The sequence below is a fragment of the Passer domesticus genome, chromosome 3, assembly GCF_036417665.1.
Source record: "Passer domesticus isolate bPasDom1 chromosome 3, bPasDom1.hap1, whole genome shotgun sequence".
Lineage (NCBI taxonomy): Eukaryota > Metazoa > Chordata > Aves > Passeriformes > Passeridae > Passer > Passer domesticus.
Genome location: NC_087476.1, coordinates 67416220 through 67431891, shown reverse-complemented (window position 1 = coordinate 67431891; position 15672 = coordinate 67416220). Strand labels below are relative to the sequence as shown.

The 15672-nt window shown below is 46.1% G+C and overlaps 1 protein-coding gene and 1 long non-coding RNA gene across 4 annotated transcripts in view; one reads left to right on the top strand and one right to left on the bottom strand.

Annotated features, from left to right (window-relative positions):
* Positions 1 to 1480: 1480 nt before the first annotated feature.
* Positions 1481 to 14885, bottom strand: LOC135296840 (uncharacterized). 3 transcript variants are annotated; one of them, XR_010358861.1, is made up of 4 exons: positions 14783 to 14885; positions 11205 to 11354; positions 3764 to 3858; positions 1481 to 2317 (listed from the first exon to the last, which is right to left on the bottom strand). It is a non-coding gene; the product is annotated as an uncharacterized LOC135296840 (long non-coding RNA). The 3 variants fall into 3 exon arrangements; XR_010358862.1 differs by having other exon boundaries at positions 14681 to 14872; XR_010358860.1 differs by lacking the exon at positions 14783 to 14885 and adding an exon at positions 14058 to 14134.
* ZC3H12D (zinc finger CCCH-type containing 12D) overlaps positions 1637 to 15672 on the top strand; it is a 29254-nt gene continuing 15218 nt past the window's right edge. The window contains exons 1-6 of the mRNA XM_064413681.1: positions 1637 to 1756; positions 5568 to 6007; positions 11126 to 11265; positions 12263 to 12497; positions 13141 to 13247; positions 13926 to 15024. Coding sequence (XP_064269751.1) covers positions 5637 to 6007; positions 11126 to 11265; positions 12263 to 12497; positions 13141 to 13247; positions 13926 to 14854 — 1782 coding nt within the window. The 5' untranslated portion in view covers positions 1637 to 1756; positions 5568 to 5636 and the 3' untranslated portion in view covers positions 14855 to 15024. The remainder of the gene's footprint in view (positions 1757 to 5567; positions 6008 to 11125; positions 11266 to 12262; positions 12498 to 13140; positions 13248 to 13925; positions 15025 to 15672) is intronic.

Below are 15672 nucleotides of genomic sequence, written 5' to 3'. Positions count from 1 at the left end.
TGCATACAATTTGAATGATGTAGAAGTGGTTTTTGCTCATGGCTTTTTACAGTAGATGGGCATGGTCATTTCAGTAGAAATGAGATTTCTTTTTTCTTTTATCTAATTGACTTCTCTTTTCTTTTTATAATCTCTGGTTTGTTCCTGTTTAGGTAGTAAAACCTCCATTTCACTGAGAAGTAGGGGTTAAAACAACACCACACAATGTAGTGTGCTTTGCTCTGTTTTATTTAATCCTGCCTGGGTTATAAATAATGCAGCAACTTTCTTTCCAGTAGTACTGCTATGTGGTGGTCTTGTGACAAGGTGTGGGGCGATGTAAAAACTTAAATGGAGAAGAGAAGATCCCTTCTCTCCAGGGGTGTTTGGAGTTTAGGCTGGACTTGATGATCTCAAAGGTCTTTTCCAGCTTAGTTCATGCTGTGATTCTGAGTCCAAGGAGTGAGGAGTCAAAGGCTGTTCTGCTCTCACAGCTGTTCTGGGCAGCAGGGAGCTAACATGTTTCTTTAGTTGTGGCTCTAGGAGCACTTCCCTGTTTCTGTAGCCTCAACCTGCCCAGCTTTGTGGATTAGAGGAAGTGTTGTGCCAGAGGTAGGAGGGAGGAGGCTGTGTCCTGCCCCTTTATCTGCCTGAGCACTGCTTTACACAGCAGCAGGGCATCCTGGCTCACAGAGTTTCCAGGATTCTGGGTGTGATGTAAAGGTGTGATCACTAGGAAAAGGTGACGGTGAGGCTTGCAGCAACCAGCAAACACTCTTTGGGATAAACAGGATAGCACTACAAAGGGTTTGGCCACCCTGCTTACTCCCACAAAGTATGCAGGTAGTGGGATTCCTGACTGGGAAAGGTCAGCCCTGCTCTGGTGTGTTGCCTTCTGACAGCGGCAGAGGCTCTCTCCTTCCACAGCACAGCACCCCAGTCATCCCTCAGGGCAGGGGGCACTGCACATGCAAGAGCTATCTAAAGCATCCGAAAGGTCCCAGAGGTTGGCCCCTCTTAGAGTCTCCAACCCTTCTTGCTGCTTAAAATTGGATTTGGGGTGTATTTCTTCGCAGCAAGGTAATGAAAAAGCAGAGGAAACCTCAGGTTTCCATGAAGAAGTGCCTGTCAGACTTTGCTGTGGACAGGCTGAGCATCTCTGAAGCTGTCTTTCAATTGAGGCACCATCAGGCTAAAGGGGGTTGTTTGGATTTTGATTTTTCATTGTAGTGTCCCAGAACAGGTTCCTTCAGACATGGAAATGTTTAAATGAGGCTTTGCAGTATCAGGTGCTAAGCAAAAAGTATTTTTTTCCACATTTTCCTGGAGGTCAGAAATTTGCCAGATGTATGGGAATGAGTCTGTGCTAACTTGTACAGCAACCCTGGTGGAAAATTTTTCACTTGACCCAGAATTCATATGAAATGTTCTCACTGCCCAATGTTCTGCATCCCTGCTGGAGTGAGTCTGACTAATTTTTGCCTGTGACTCAGAACAGAGATGTGTTAGGAACCTCTTTTATTTTTTTTTCCTTTTGAAAAATGAAGTGAAAGTTTATCAAACTATGGTTATATGAGAGCATGGCTGCCAAATGAGGAAGTAAAATCTTCCTATAAAATGAGTTCTGCCCACTGCACTTATTTGCCTCAGTTGACATCAGCCTTACCTCTAAATACAAGCTGGTGACTTCCTCGTGAGCCTGGTACTGCTCTGAATCCAGCTTCTGGCTGGGGATGGTGGGACAAGACTGCTGGGCCACAGAGAGAACAGCTGCCAGGTAAGATGCAGAGCAAGAGGGGTTACCTGTGGGGACAGCTTGCTCCTGGGAGTTTGGCTTTATTATTTTTAGCAAACGGATCAGGGAAGGTGGGGAAGAAAGAGGCAGATCTTTTCTTAGTGTCTGGTGTTACTCTGACAAGTTTATGAAGAGTTATGTGCATCTTTCATTTGTGAAAATAGAAATTCTTACTTTTGTGAAGGTAGAGCAGCCCCACCACATGGCAGGGCTCAAATGGGCTGTCAGTCTTAGGTGGTTTGCAGTGTCATTCTCAGGGGTGAAGTGGTCCAGCCCCGAGGCGTGAGGGGCAAAACAGCGTGAGTGGCAGGGAGCTGTAGCTCTGCTTCTTGTGCTGCTTGGCATACACATGAACCTTATCCTGCTCTGCCTTGACCAGTGCCAGGTCTGTCTGGGGCTGTGTCCCCTCTGCCTCTGCTTGGGCAGAACAGGCCTTTGAGGGGGCTTTGAAGAGCCCTGTGAGTCCAGCTGGTCTTTATTGTGGTTCTATGGCCTGAGGCTGCTGGAGGTGCCACTCTGACTGGTTGGAAGAGGAGCAAACACCTGGTGGAAAGAAAAATTATTCTTTAAAGTAATTTGAGATGTAGTAGTTACCACCACTTTGGAAAATGTTCTCATTTATAAAGTTCTAATCTTAAAAATCTGTCAAAATATACCAAAGGCAGAAAAACAGAAGAGGTTTTTTGATTTTTTTGGTCAAAAGTACTCGTTGAAATATTAACCTTCTAAAATATTAAGATTGAAATAGAATTTTGGAAATCTGACTGAAGCCATTTCTTCTCTGTGTGTGTGTGTATCTGTAAGAGGAGTCACAACAACACAGAGAGAGTGCTTTTTAAGCTAGAACATAGGATGGGCTCACCATTATCTGTGGATAAATTATTCTATGAAATGAGAAGACTTTGGCTTTCAGTGGAATGAAAACAAAAACAGATTCCAGTGGGATCAGATGAGATGAAGGGAGGAAAGTGGCAGGAGGAAATCTAGGCAGTTTGCAAATGAAGGTCATAAAGTTTATAAATGGAATTTCACAACCTGTTTGTGATAGTAAAAGCTGGACTCTGTGATACACAATTTCTCCTCTTGTCATGTTTTTTATGCTGGTTATAAGCAGCCAGCTGACCTGCTGGACTTGGGCACACTGCTGACTGTTTACTAATGTGTCAGCCAGGGATTTTATTGCCCTTTAATTCCCCCTTGAGAAGGGTGACCTCAGTTTTTTCTGTGACCAAGGCTTCCATCTCAGTTTTTCCAAATTATTCTCTCTGTGGTGAAAACCCTTCAGTGCCTGTATCACCCATTTGTGATGTTTGGCCACACTGCAGCAGAAATCCAGTGGTTAACTTTGCAGAATTACCACACTGCTGCTGGTGGCTGACACTGCATCACATCAAGCCCAGGCAGCCATCGGAGCTCAGCGCTTCCCCTGCTCACCAAGCCAAAGGAAGTCACTGCTTGCACACAAGTCTGCACACTTTGCTTCCCTGGAAAAGGAAGCAAAGTGTGCAGACATGGACCATGGGCTTGGTGCTGCCTGGGATGGAGCTAGGGAAGTGTTGTGGTGAACAACTTCCATCCAGCACCTGCTCATGTGTGTTGGAGGTTGCTAGGCAGACGTGGCCTCTGCCCCCTCTGCAGCAGGTAAAATTCTACAGGATTGAATCAAACCTAATTTCAGGTGAAATCCAGGACAAACATCCATGCAACACAGTGTGATGCTAACATGGGAAATTGTTCTGATAGTAAAAGATAAGGGGGAGCTGAAAAATAAAAAAAAAGAAAAAAAGAAGAAAAAAAGCATCAGAGTAGACAGAAGTACAGGTTTGAAAATAATAGTAATGATAATTAAAATATGTGGTAAATTTTTCTTTTCAACCTGAAGCTATACCAAGAAAAGTTTTAATTAGCAATAATTTATTTTTAAAAGTCTAGGCATTTAAAAAAAATGAAGTAGCAAACTTTAAGTATTTGTAGCCACTAATTCCATACCTGGAAGCAGGTTTTACTGTGGTGCTAGCCCAGATGTGGCTGCTTCTGCTTTATTTGATTATATCAATGTATTTCAGCTCAGATGGTAGCTGTTCCTAAGATGAGAACACATTTCATTAATGAAAAAGCATTTTCACTTTAATCTTTAGTCAATTAATTAAAAACAAGGATTAGATGTAAAAATTGTTACAGAGTGCACGGTGAAGAAAAGAGTCACTGACTAAAATAAGCAATGCTTTAGTTTAGATGGAAAAATACACATGGTAACTCTTTTCCCCTTACAAGTATGACATATTTAAAGTATGTGGTTTTTTTACTGATGCTGTTTGTAATTTTTAACTAAGTGCCAGATTTCTCCCATAGAATACCTGAAATTTATAAAGCCACATAGAAAAGTAAAGATCAAAGTTTCACGAGGTGAAATTATAACTAATTATCATGTTTTCCCTGCCGAACTAATCAGTTTTAAATTACCTGAACCCAGTGTGGATTTCTTCCCCAGAGCCTGAGAAGGCTTTTATGCCTTGGGGGGGAGCTTCACTCTGAATCCTCTCCCAGCTGCTTGTTTCCAGTACCTCCCTGCCTTCTTCCACATGGTGTCAGCTTCTGGCTCCCAGGGTGGCCCACTGCTAGGCAGGGAGTGCTGGCAGGCTGGGAAGGGGAGCTGGAGGGTGGGATGTGGCTCTGGCTCTGGGCTCAGCAGGGAGGGGGTTGTTTGGTCAGCTAATTCTGCATTTGAGTGCAGTCAGCAAAGGGAAGACGGCCACCCTTACATCCCTCATGTGGGTAAAGGAACCAGCCACAGCTTTCAACCAGGTAGCACCAATAATTGCAGCGATGTGGCAAGAGATGCTTCAGTGCAAGCAAGCCAACAGTGACTGAAGGCGTTTGGCTTGACAGATGAGTGGTCACCCTGTATGTTCTCCTGTGTCATGCTTGTTGGGCTTGGGCAGCTCTGGGTATCCCTGACTGTGCTGCCCATCCCCTTCATTCACTGGGTAGACCAGAAATGTACGTGGTGCTGTTCTGAGAATATGAAGTAGCTTTTTTGCTACTTTTGCACACTCATTTCTGAATTACCTTGACAATAAACGTAAGCGAAATTGAAACCACTTTCTGGATCACCTGCTTCAAGGCACCATCCTGACAGCTTTCAAAAAAACAAGCTGCTTCTCTGAAAATAAAAGCCCTCACCAAAATAGCAAGTAACAGGAAAAGAGTAGTCAGGCATCATTAGAACTGATGAGTGACCAAATTTCAGAATTTATGTCCTTATACACACAGACAGATACATAGTAGGAAAGAGAAAACTATAAAAATAAATCTGTTTCCAGATACTTCGCATGTTTCCTTAAATTACTGGATGAAATTTGCAATGCTTGTTAAGTTGCTATGGCACCTGAGCCTGTCCAGTAAAACTTGACAGATATTTATCTCGGGCTGAGAAGCCACATAGCAAATTGAAAATCCCCTTTGTGTCATTTCCTGTGAGATAAGTCTGAAGAACCAGCTCACGCATGCAGCCTGTCTGCGTACAGGCAGCCTGGCATAGCTCACCAAGTAAAGTGACACCTGTCTGACATAATGTTTGCAGAGTGACGAACATTGCATGGGACACTCTGGTGCTTTTATAGTTAAGAGCGGACCAGAAAAATGCTTTAGTGCTGAGAGAAGACAGGACACTCTCCTTAGAGAGAAGACAGCTAATCTGGTCTCCGCTGTGCACTAGGTAAAGAACTGAGATGATTGCATGTTCTTCCTTAATGCTTGTGTTTTGTTGTTGCTAATCTTTCCCTCCATGAAGCTGATGCCTGTGGGATACAGCTGGGAAGACAGGATCATCAGGCTTATAGGAACATAAATTCTTGCTAAAATGGCACTGGCCAGTTCGATTCCTAGCAAAGCAGCACCACCACACTCCAGAAAAGTTTCTGCAGCAGGGGTGGAAGCGCACCAGAGCAAGATGGATTTTTTCTGCAAGCTGGGCTATGGTAAGCAGGACATCTGCAAAGTGCTGGAGAACCTGGGCCAAGAGGCCCTGGAGGATGATGTGCTGAAAGAGCTGATTCGGATGGGGAGCAGACCTCAGGCTCTGGAGAACCAGGCTCAGCCTTCCCAGCTGAAGCTGGTTGCCCGAGGATTGTGCAGCCCCTCACCGGGGCCGAAGTGGCTTGGAGAAGATGAAAGTGATTCTTCTGATTCCCTGAGGCCCATTGTGATCGATGGCAGCAATGTTGCAATGAGGTAAGCTTGTTTCCTGAAAGCCATCTCTCTTCCTCTGAAGTTTTGACTTTTAAAACTGATGGCTTGAAGTGTGTTTTTCCTTCAGGTGAGAGGGGCATTGATGCATTTGATGTATGAACAATTGCTCATTCCTGTTCTTTGGCTGATGCACAGATTTTAAGGACCTGCTGTCTTGATGCCCATGAATATGCACTTCACATGCAATTGCTGGCTTGCTCTGCATTCTGACCTTCTATAAGGGAACCTCTGCCAACTGTTTGTGGCAGTGTCTCTCCCTTGGAGCTCACCAGTAAATTACCTTTCCAAAGGTACCTAGGATTTCTAAACCTGAAATGTTTCCAGGGAAAATCTGATGAACAGATAGTCAGACCACCCAGTCAATCTAAGGGAGGGAAAATAAAGTCAGGTGACTGTGGTTTCTAACAATATCACAGTTTTACTGCTTTGTCTTGCAAGTAAACTCCAAAAGTAAACAGAAGTCAAATCAAAAACCAACAAAAATAATACAAAATGGGAATATTTCCCAGCTCGTATAATTTTTGTTGGTTTTCGATTTGGCTTCCGTTTTAGGTAAATATCAGGGAATTGATAGTTGACTTGTATTGAAGAGATTCATTTCCTCCTTAGTCATTCTGTTCTGGGAAATGTCGCATCAACCCATGCTGGCCAATTACATTTTCTGAGCACAGCCCTGGCACTGTGAACGTGCTCTTACAGATGGGGAGCCTGGCATGTCCCAAGACAGCAGTGAGTTGGCCTCTGTTTATCCAAGCAATAGGGAGCCAAGAGTGCAGGATGCACTGGCTATCCATCTGTTTTCTCTGTTAACTTCCCTGTCCACTCAGCAGGGCCAAACTCATCCCTGCAGGCTGGGACAGGGAAAAGGAGGGCTTCCTCCTTCTGTTAGCCGTCTTGTGAGATGAGATGTGACCATATCCCCTCTGGTTAGAGAGAAAAGTGGCCAAGCACATCCAGAGCAACCGGAGACTACGCAAATTATGCCATCTTGTGGGTGAAGGGAGAAATCCCAGACAAAACCAAGAGGTTCCCTGCTCAAGGGAGCTCATGAGGAGTGGAAAATACACAACAGGGCAAAATTGTTTTGCCTTGGCTCAGCCATGAGCTTGGTAGCCAGGTGTTAGGATCTCCTGCCCTGCTTTGCCTCTTCACCCAAGCCCTTCCTCAGGGTGTCTTTCTTGCCTCTCTGCAAAAGAACTGAGCACCCACTCAGGCAGTGTGGCTGAGCTGATCACCCGCTCTGTCATTGTGCTGGGGTCAGTATAACCCACGGTGGGCCATGGGCTCTGTTCTCAGCTCTCCTGGCACAGCAGCTTTAAGTTTCAGAAAGGCAAAGGTTTTACAGCTCTTCTCAGACATTCCAACCTCTGTCTTGATAATGAGTCTGTGGATGATGGAGGAGACTATTGAGCTTGTCAGTTCAGTAGGTACTGAAAGTGTACAGCAGCTTTCCTGTCCTGGATGCCTTTCAAAGTGGTGCTGAATGGCATTTGCTTTGCTAATTGTTATGGGTAAAAACTGATCCAGCCAATTTAATAAAAATAAAAATGAAATTCATTCATGACTGATATACAGTCCTGACCACCAACAATCCAATGCAGCACTGACCCCAGGAACTCAGGTGAACTCAGATCCAGCTTCTATCACATCTAATCCCCTCTGTTCACAAATGGCACTTGGCAGAGTCCAAGTTTTATATTCTTTTTCTTGCCCACGGCGGAGTCCCTTTGTCTTTCCTCTGGGTTCTTCATATTCATGTTGCCTCTGTTCTCTGTCCTGTGCTGGACAAAGCCTCATTCTGGAATTGATGTGTATCTGCTCCTCGGTTCCGGAATCCCGCATTCAGATGTATGTCCTTGATGGTCCTGTCTAGCTGAGATGAACATCTCCATGGGCCATCATCGCTGGGCGTTCTCTCATTCATGCCAGTGAGAACGCCCCTCTCCTGTGCTGGCTAGGAACACTTTGTGTGTTAATGACACACCTCCTCCTCCGCTGCCAGCTGCGGCTCCACCACCCTGTGAAGCAATCCTCTTCTCTCTTGCTGGTGGGATTTCAAGGTTTTATATTTTATTCTTTTTTTTTTTTTTTTTTTTTTTTTTTTTTTTGGTCAGCACGAATTACCATCATGTACATAACACTAATGGTGTAGGCCTGATCAGTGCTTTCAGTATCCTTGCTTTAATTTTTCTGGTTTACTGCTGACTGACAGAGAAGGACTGTTTGCAGATGTTAGGTGAAAGGGATGGTAGGTTCCCTTACTGGAGAAAACTCCATCATCATCCATACCAACAACTGTAAAAGTGCAGCAGAAGCAGCAGTTTAGGAATGAAACAATCAAGAAGTTAGAGCTTCAAGTGGCAGTTGTCTGTGTGGAGAAAAATATCTCAAGCGTTTATACTTATATCTTAGGATTGGTGTTTCTGGAGCATTTTGGAGTTGGCATTGAGGGCCCACTGTAGAATGCAAGGTTTTGAAAAGGAGGAATATGCCCCAGGGTAATAAAGCAACTGCCTTGGCAGTCTCCAACCATCAGTCAGCCTACTCAGAGAAGCTGAATGGAAAATAACCTTGCCTTGCCAGTCTCACTCATCAAGCATCTGAGTACACTTGGTGTTTCCATCAGTATAACGAGAAATTTCACCAGCTGCCAGCCTATCCATGGGAAGTTTAGCAAGGCTGGTGGAAAAAATAAATGGAGTTGTATTAATAGAAAAATGGAAGTGTCATAACCATATTCACTGCACTCTGAAGAGGCTGCTATCTCCTCTAGTGCTTGCACTTATACCTAATTTTAAAGCTGTGGTAGCTACAGAGGCCTAGGCCTTTCAGCCAAAGCTTCTTTGGCTGATGTTGTGTCATGACCACGTGGAGATGGGACCACTTGCAGTTTTCAAAAGAAGCTGGTTTGCCTAAACTACCTCTCAAAGGAGTTGGAATGGCACAATTTACAAAGGATGCTAATGATGGCTTATCTGCTGGAGTGACAGAGATGCCAAACTATTGCTCCGTTTTCTGAGAGATGGGCCCTGCAGGTCTGTGGCCCAGTGCAGTGTGCCCTGTTGCTGGCAAAAGGCAGAGATGAGGCTGAGTTCTGGCAGCTCATGGGTGGGTTATGGTCCATGGCCTCCAGGGCACCTCCGTGGGAAAGGTGACTGGCAGGAGCCAGTCTGTGACCACACAGGGAGGATGGGGAGCTCCGAGGGCCCTGCTCCATGGCACAGCAGTCACTGGTGTTCCGTGGGGATGTGCAGCTCCCACACATGTACAGACTCGATCAGGTGACCACGGGGCTGGCTGTAGCAGTGTAGCAGCAGCTGGATTAGGTGATAATGCTCAGGAGCAGTTCCAGGTGCCTCACCTTCCTTGTTCCACTCAGCCTTTTGGCTGACCCACTTGTGCTTGAGTTCTTTACTTTCTGCACAGGATTTTATATATACAATTATATATATTGTATATATATATATACAAGATTATATATATACAATATTTAAGAAAGATGTTGCTGAACTTTGTTTGAGTTGTGGCATCAAACATGTACCTGGACTGACTTTTAAAGGCAATTATCTGAAAAAGTCACTCAAACTTCCAATTCAACAGTCCAGATGATGTTATGAATATCCTGCAAAGATCCTATCCTTTAAAACAAAGCAAAACAGCTGTTCTAAAATAGATATGTCAAGCACATCAGACCATTTATTATTGCTGAAGGTTTTGAATGACTTCCTATTGCCTTGCTAACCCTTAATAGTCAGCCAGGTTTCTTCCTACAAATTGTGCTATTTTTCTTGTGTGGTCACCATTTCAGGACAGAAACTTTTATTGGGTGCAAACCAGAGCTTTGCTTATGAGGCTGTGTAGACAGATCCTAGAGATGAATCCCTGGGAGGGTGGTGGGAGATTCATGTAAGGCTGTGGCATCACCCTTGGCTGGTCTGTCAGTGCAGGTGGGTGTAGCAGCCAGGAGTCGTTCACAAGGGATTTTTGCAGTGATGAAAGCCTGAGTCAGACTGGCAATATTATGCAGAAAGGTCAAAGCATGATGATGAGCATTCTGTAGATACTGTGAAGGCATTTATCCACTTAGGACTTTGGGTACAAATTAAATTAAAATTAATTAATTAAATTAATTAATTTTTAAATTTTACTTTCCTTGTGCAGAGGTAATTAATAAACTATCTTCCTTTATACATACACTGTAAAATTAGTATATAGTAAAAAAGTATTTACTATTAGCTATAATTTTCAAAAATTTTCAAAAAGTGAATACCAAGCAGCAGGAACTTTCAGGGAAGGTGGGACATTTAGAAGGATGTCACCCCCAGCTGTTTTCCTTGAGGTTATTTTTTGTCTTATGCTGCGTATTGAATTCTTCAGAACCCACCTTGCTGGCATTTCTAGAACACTTGTCTTAGGGCTTTCCTACCTCTCTGGGCAATGAAGAAAAGATCCATCAACTAGAGCAAGACAAAAGTGGACCTGAGGTGCCTGTAGCCATCTCCACTGATGTCTTGTCCCTTTTTTGGTTCTCTATATTTCCTATCCCGCCTCTTACAGTTTTTCTTCTCCCTTATTTTGTCTCATGTTTGCAAAAAAGATCACCAGTGGAGTGCCCTGTGATCACACCTGCAGCCACTTCAGCCATTAAAATCTCCAATGGCCCTGTTACCACAGAAGAAAATTCCCACAATTTTGTTTCTCACAGGACCCTTATGGGTTTCTGCTTGTGCAGGAAGAAACTCTCACCCCTCAATCCTTATTCACACGAGGACCATGAAGGGTTTGACAAGGCCTAAGATCTTGTTGGTACTTTAGAACTTAAGTCCATCCAGATACAGATGGAAGGAGTAGGTTTGGGTCACAGAAATGGGGGATAGGATACCTCTGTTTTTAAGTATCCAAACTGTTTCATATAAATCTTTGGCTCTGCTGGAGGAGGTGTTTGGGTCTGTCCCACCAGAACACCCTGCCAGTTGTTTACTTGGAAACTGGTGAATGACACAAAAGCTGTTTATTTTGCCTTTTCATTACTGTCTCAGTTAAAGAGAACTCTAAGCTTCATGAAAGCTTTGCCTCATCATCCTCTCTCTTTCTTTACAGTCATGGAAACAAGGAGGTGTTCTCCTGCTGGGGGATCCAACTGGCGGTGGATTGGTTTCGAGAGAGGGGGCACACTTACATCAAGGTTTTTGTCCCACTGTGGAGAAAGGAACCCCCTCGACAAGAGAGCCCCATTGCAGGTAGGTCACCATCCTGGGTGTCACTTGGCAGCCATTAGGAGCAGTTTGGAGGCAGAGGGGTGTTGAGAAACCCAGTACAGTTGTTTTTCCTGTAAAGACAAGCACAGTACAAGTTGTGTATCAGGCTTCCCTCGCTTAAATGAGTCATTAATTCATTGCCCCATTCAGTGCTCCTGGCTAGCAGCTAAAACTGCTTACAAGGCTTTGTTACACTGCTTTAAACCTTCTGCTTAACAAGCACAAGGTGCTGCCAAGCTGAGTTAAAGAAGGAGTTTGTCAGCTTTCAATGAGTCTATGGAGCCTTTGAGGCCTGCCAGGAGACAGTGATGTTCATTACTGCATGACTATTATCTGTCAGCCTGCTACCCAACACAGAGGGTGCATGGGTTCCCCTTCCAGGAGAAGAAAATGCATCAGCAGAAATCTGTGGGGGGGAGTGAGACTCAGTTTGTGGGGAATGATAGTTTGTCTGGAAATCAGCCAGGTTTGTGCCAGCAGCTTGGTGTGTGCAGATGAGGCGGGTCTGCCTTCCTGCAGAGAAGGAATGGCAAGAGGTCAGAGTGTCCTCAACAGCAGCAAAAGAAGTTTATTTATGTATTTTATCACACACGTTTTATCTCCATGTAAAGCTTCCATCAGGGCTGGTTATGAGCCTTCTGGCATCTAGCAGGGTAAAAAGGGCACTGCAGGGATTCAGTATCAGACTCTGGTGTAGAATTCAAGGCACTCTTTTACAGATAACACTTAAAAATCAAAAAAGGGTGTCTCAAAATTTACAGGTTAGTTAAAACCTCTTTGTAAAAGACCTCATTTTCAAGTTGCCAAATAACCACCAGATATCACTGCATTTGAAAACTGGACCATGAGTTTCCTAAAGTGCTGAAATATCTTTAGATTCCTGTAGGTTCCTAGCAGATGGTTGAGACCTGGTCATAACTAATTAGTTTCTCTTTTATTTTTTGCATCCCTCATCTACTTCTGCCAATCCCCCCACCAGACCAGCACATCCTTGAGGAGCTGGAGAAGCAATCCATCCTGGTGTACACACCCTCTCGGAAGGTGAAAGGCAAGAGGGTGGTTTGCTACGACGATCGCTACATAGTGAAAGTTGCTTACGAGAGGGACGGAGTCATTGTTTCCAATGACCACTACCGGGATCTCCAAAATGAGAACCCCGAGTGGAAATGGTTCATTGAGCAGCGACTGCTCATGTACTCTTTTGTCAGTAACAGGTAAGAGATGATGATGTTATACAATTTAGAATTTAAACATTATGGGCCAAGTCATCTTCAGCATCAGAGTGCCTCCCATCAGTAGCAGAACACATGAGCTTTTTTATGAAAGGAATTTACTGCAGGTTTTCTTATCTCGTTTCTTGAGTGTCCTACTCCCTCAGCTTTGGCCTTAAAACCTCCCATGTCACTCTTCTATGAACTTTCCTCCTTGAATGGCAGCATCAGTGACCAGCTTTGCATCTTTCCAATCCAATTTGTGATGTTGAACCAAGGACTGGTATATTCTAATTTCTATTTCCTGTAAGAAGCAGAATTAAATCCATGAGAGGAGGCTGGTTGGCAGTATTTTTAATACCCCTACACAACAAAATAGGGCTTTTCCCTGTGTTTCTGCAGTTGTAGCTTGCTAGAAGAGACAAGGAGTTGGTCTCTGGCCCTTCACCATCCCTGCTGAGAGAAGGTTTTCATTCTTCCACCACGCCTGCGAGGCTGAGCTGAGTGCTTCTCAGTCTCTTCATACTAACCTGTCTTCTCTCCCCAGTTTCCTAATAGCTGAGGTGTCCAGGGGAAATGCACTTCACTGAGACATCCAGTGTGCACAGACATGTGCTTACACCCATGGCTTTTTTTACTTTTCCAGGTTTATGCCTCCCGATGATCCACTAGGCCGGCATGGACCCACCTTAAGTAACTTCCTCAGCAAAAAGCCAGTGCTTCCTGAGAAAAAATGGCAGTCTTGCCCTTACGGTGAGTTCCTCCCCATGCTGTGACCTGTCCCCTGCTTCCCAGCAGTGCTTTCCCTCGGCTAGGGGCCACTGCCACGTGCTGTCCTGCTTGGTGTGGTAGGCACTTGGGTTGGGGTTGCTCAAAGGTGTGATGCTTTTTCCCCCTCCTGCTTGAGTGGCTCCAGCCTCAGCAGAGGCAGCAGATGTTTCTGGCCCCTCCATCCTTTCCTGCACACAGCACACACAGGCTCTGTGGCTGTGCTGACTGTCCTGCCCACACACACTTCTCACTTGGTGGGGTGCATTCTGCTGCAGCACTTGGGAATGGCCATCCAAACACTCTCCCTCTCTCCCCTCCCCACAGCCCCCCAGAAACACGCAAGTTTCTCAGAGGAAATTCCCTATGCTATTTTTTAAAGCCACCTTTCATAGTAGCAGACCTCCCAGCCCACTGAGTGCAGGAACTGAAACATGAACATCAGACGCCTCCAAAATAGCAGAGACTTCCTTTCACTGCTGCTTCACCCTGCTATTAATATCAGCAATATTTAAATCTGGAGTCAACCGTACTGAGTTTGAAAATAGCACTTCCTCTTTTTTCTGCGCTCCTCGCACCCAGTGCTGGGGAGAAGTGATGTGTGCGTGGATTGATGTTGGTGCTAGTGACAACTTTCTGTCTGATTTGTTTTTATCCTTTCAGGTAAAAAATGCACCTATGGCAATAAATGCAAATTTTACCATCCAGAGAGACAGCATCAAGCTCAGCTTTCAGTTGCTGATGAGCTCAGGGCCAAAACAAAGGGGAAAGAGGAGGAGAGGGGCCAGTGCTCACCGTGCGGTGCCTGCCCAGGAGCTCTGCGGGCAGCCAGAGGCTGCTCCGGGCCTTCCCGCTGCCCAGGCAGGGCCCAGGGGAGCTGCTCGGAGCAGGCATTCCGGGCCTGGCCCAGCAGTCCCGGCTCTGACCTGCGGCTGGAGCAGCGCTTGCCGCAGCCAGAGCCGCTCCTGGAGAAGATGTCGGCAGTGTCCATCAGCGAGGACACCTACGGCTGCGGCTGGTCCTGGTGCACCTCTGGGGACACGGCGGTCATGGACGGCCTCAGGCACAAGCTGCTCGCACTTCATCACCCCGAGGCCCTGGAGTGCCCCGGCTGTGCCCGCTGTCCCTTCCAGGGCAGGGCGCAGGGCGGGCTGTGCCCGGAGCGTGGCTGGGCCCAGGAGCGCCATGGCGGGCACGGAGCAGGCCGCAGGAGCTCCTTCCCTCACGGCGCTCGGCACCAGCAGGCCCTGCAAACCCAGCGCCCTCCTGTGCCGCAGGGCACGGCTCTGTCCCCCCACGGGCTTCCCCCGTACGGGCAGCCCCAGCCCCAGCCCCGTATCCCCAGCCAGCCCCCGGGACAGCCCTTGTCCTTGGAGCCCAGCAAGGGAACGGGCTTATTCCAGAAATCCCATGCTTACTCCGATGCCTCTTACAGGGACTTCTGGCCCACCCCCGCTGCAAGGCCACCCTCTGCCCGGCAAATAAACATGCACAGGGAGCCCTGCTCCCCTTATCCTTACGGTGGGATGAGCCAGGTCATGACTTTGTACCCCAGTATCCAGGATAAGGGGACCGGAGCACCTCCCCTATGAAGACAAACTCGGGAAGCTGGGACTGTTCAGCCTGCAGAAGAGAAGTTTGCATGGAGACCTCATAAAAACCTTCCAGCATCAGAAGAGAGCCTACAAGGAAGCCAGAGAGGGACTCTAAATCAGGAACTCCAGTGATAGTACACAGGGGGATGGCTTCAAATTGAGACAGGGTAGGTTTGGATTAGATTTCAGGATGCAATTCTTAATTGTGTGGGTGGTGAGACGGAACTTGCTCAGAGAAATTGTGGATGTCCCATCCCTGGAAGTGTTTAAGGCCAGGTTGGATGGGGTCCTGAACAATCTGGTCTGATGAAAGGTGTCCCTGCCCATGGCAGCAGGGGTGTTGGAACTGCAGGATTTTTTATGTCCTTTCCAACTCAAACAATTCTGTGATTCTATGATATTGCCTGTTGGACTTTAATGATTCAAAGACACAGCAACTTGTGAAACTTCCAGAGCAAACCATTTGCAAAAAGCACAAGTCCCAGGGCAAGAAGATGCTATTCTGAGGCTTAACTAACTGTTTTTAGAGGGTGTTGTGGCAAGGATTACAGCTGCTCCAGGTATAAGCATCAAGTCAAGGCAAAGCTGTCATGCACGGCAGTGGGATTGCATTCCACCTCCCCTGAAGGAGAACAGGAGGGCTCAGGGTTACTTGGCTGTCAGCATTTGAGCCTCACTGGTGCCTGGATTGAGGATGGCACAGATTTTCATTAACACCCTAAAATACTCGATGTGTTTTTAGAGTCCTAACCTGTGCTTCAACTTCCATAAAAGAGCCGTGCTTGCTCAGCCAGCACAGAAGGGGATTTGGCCTG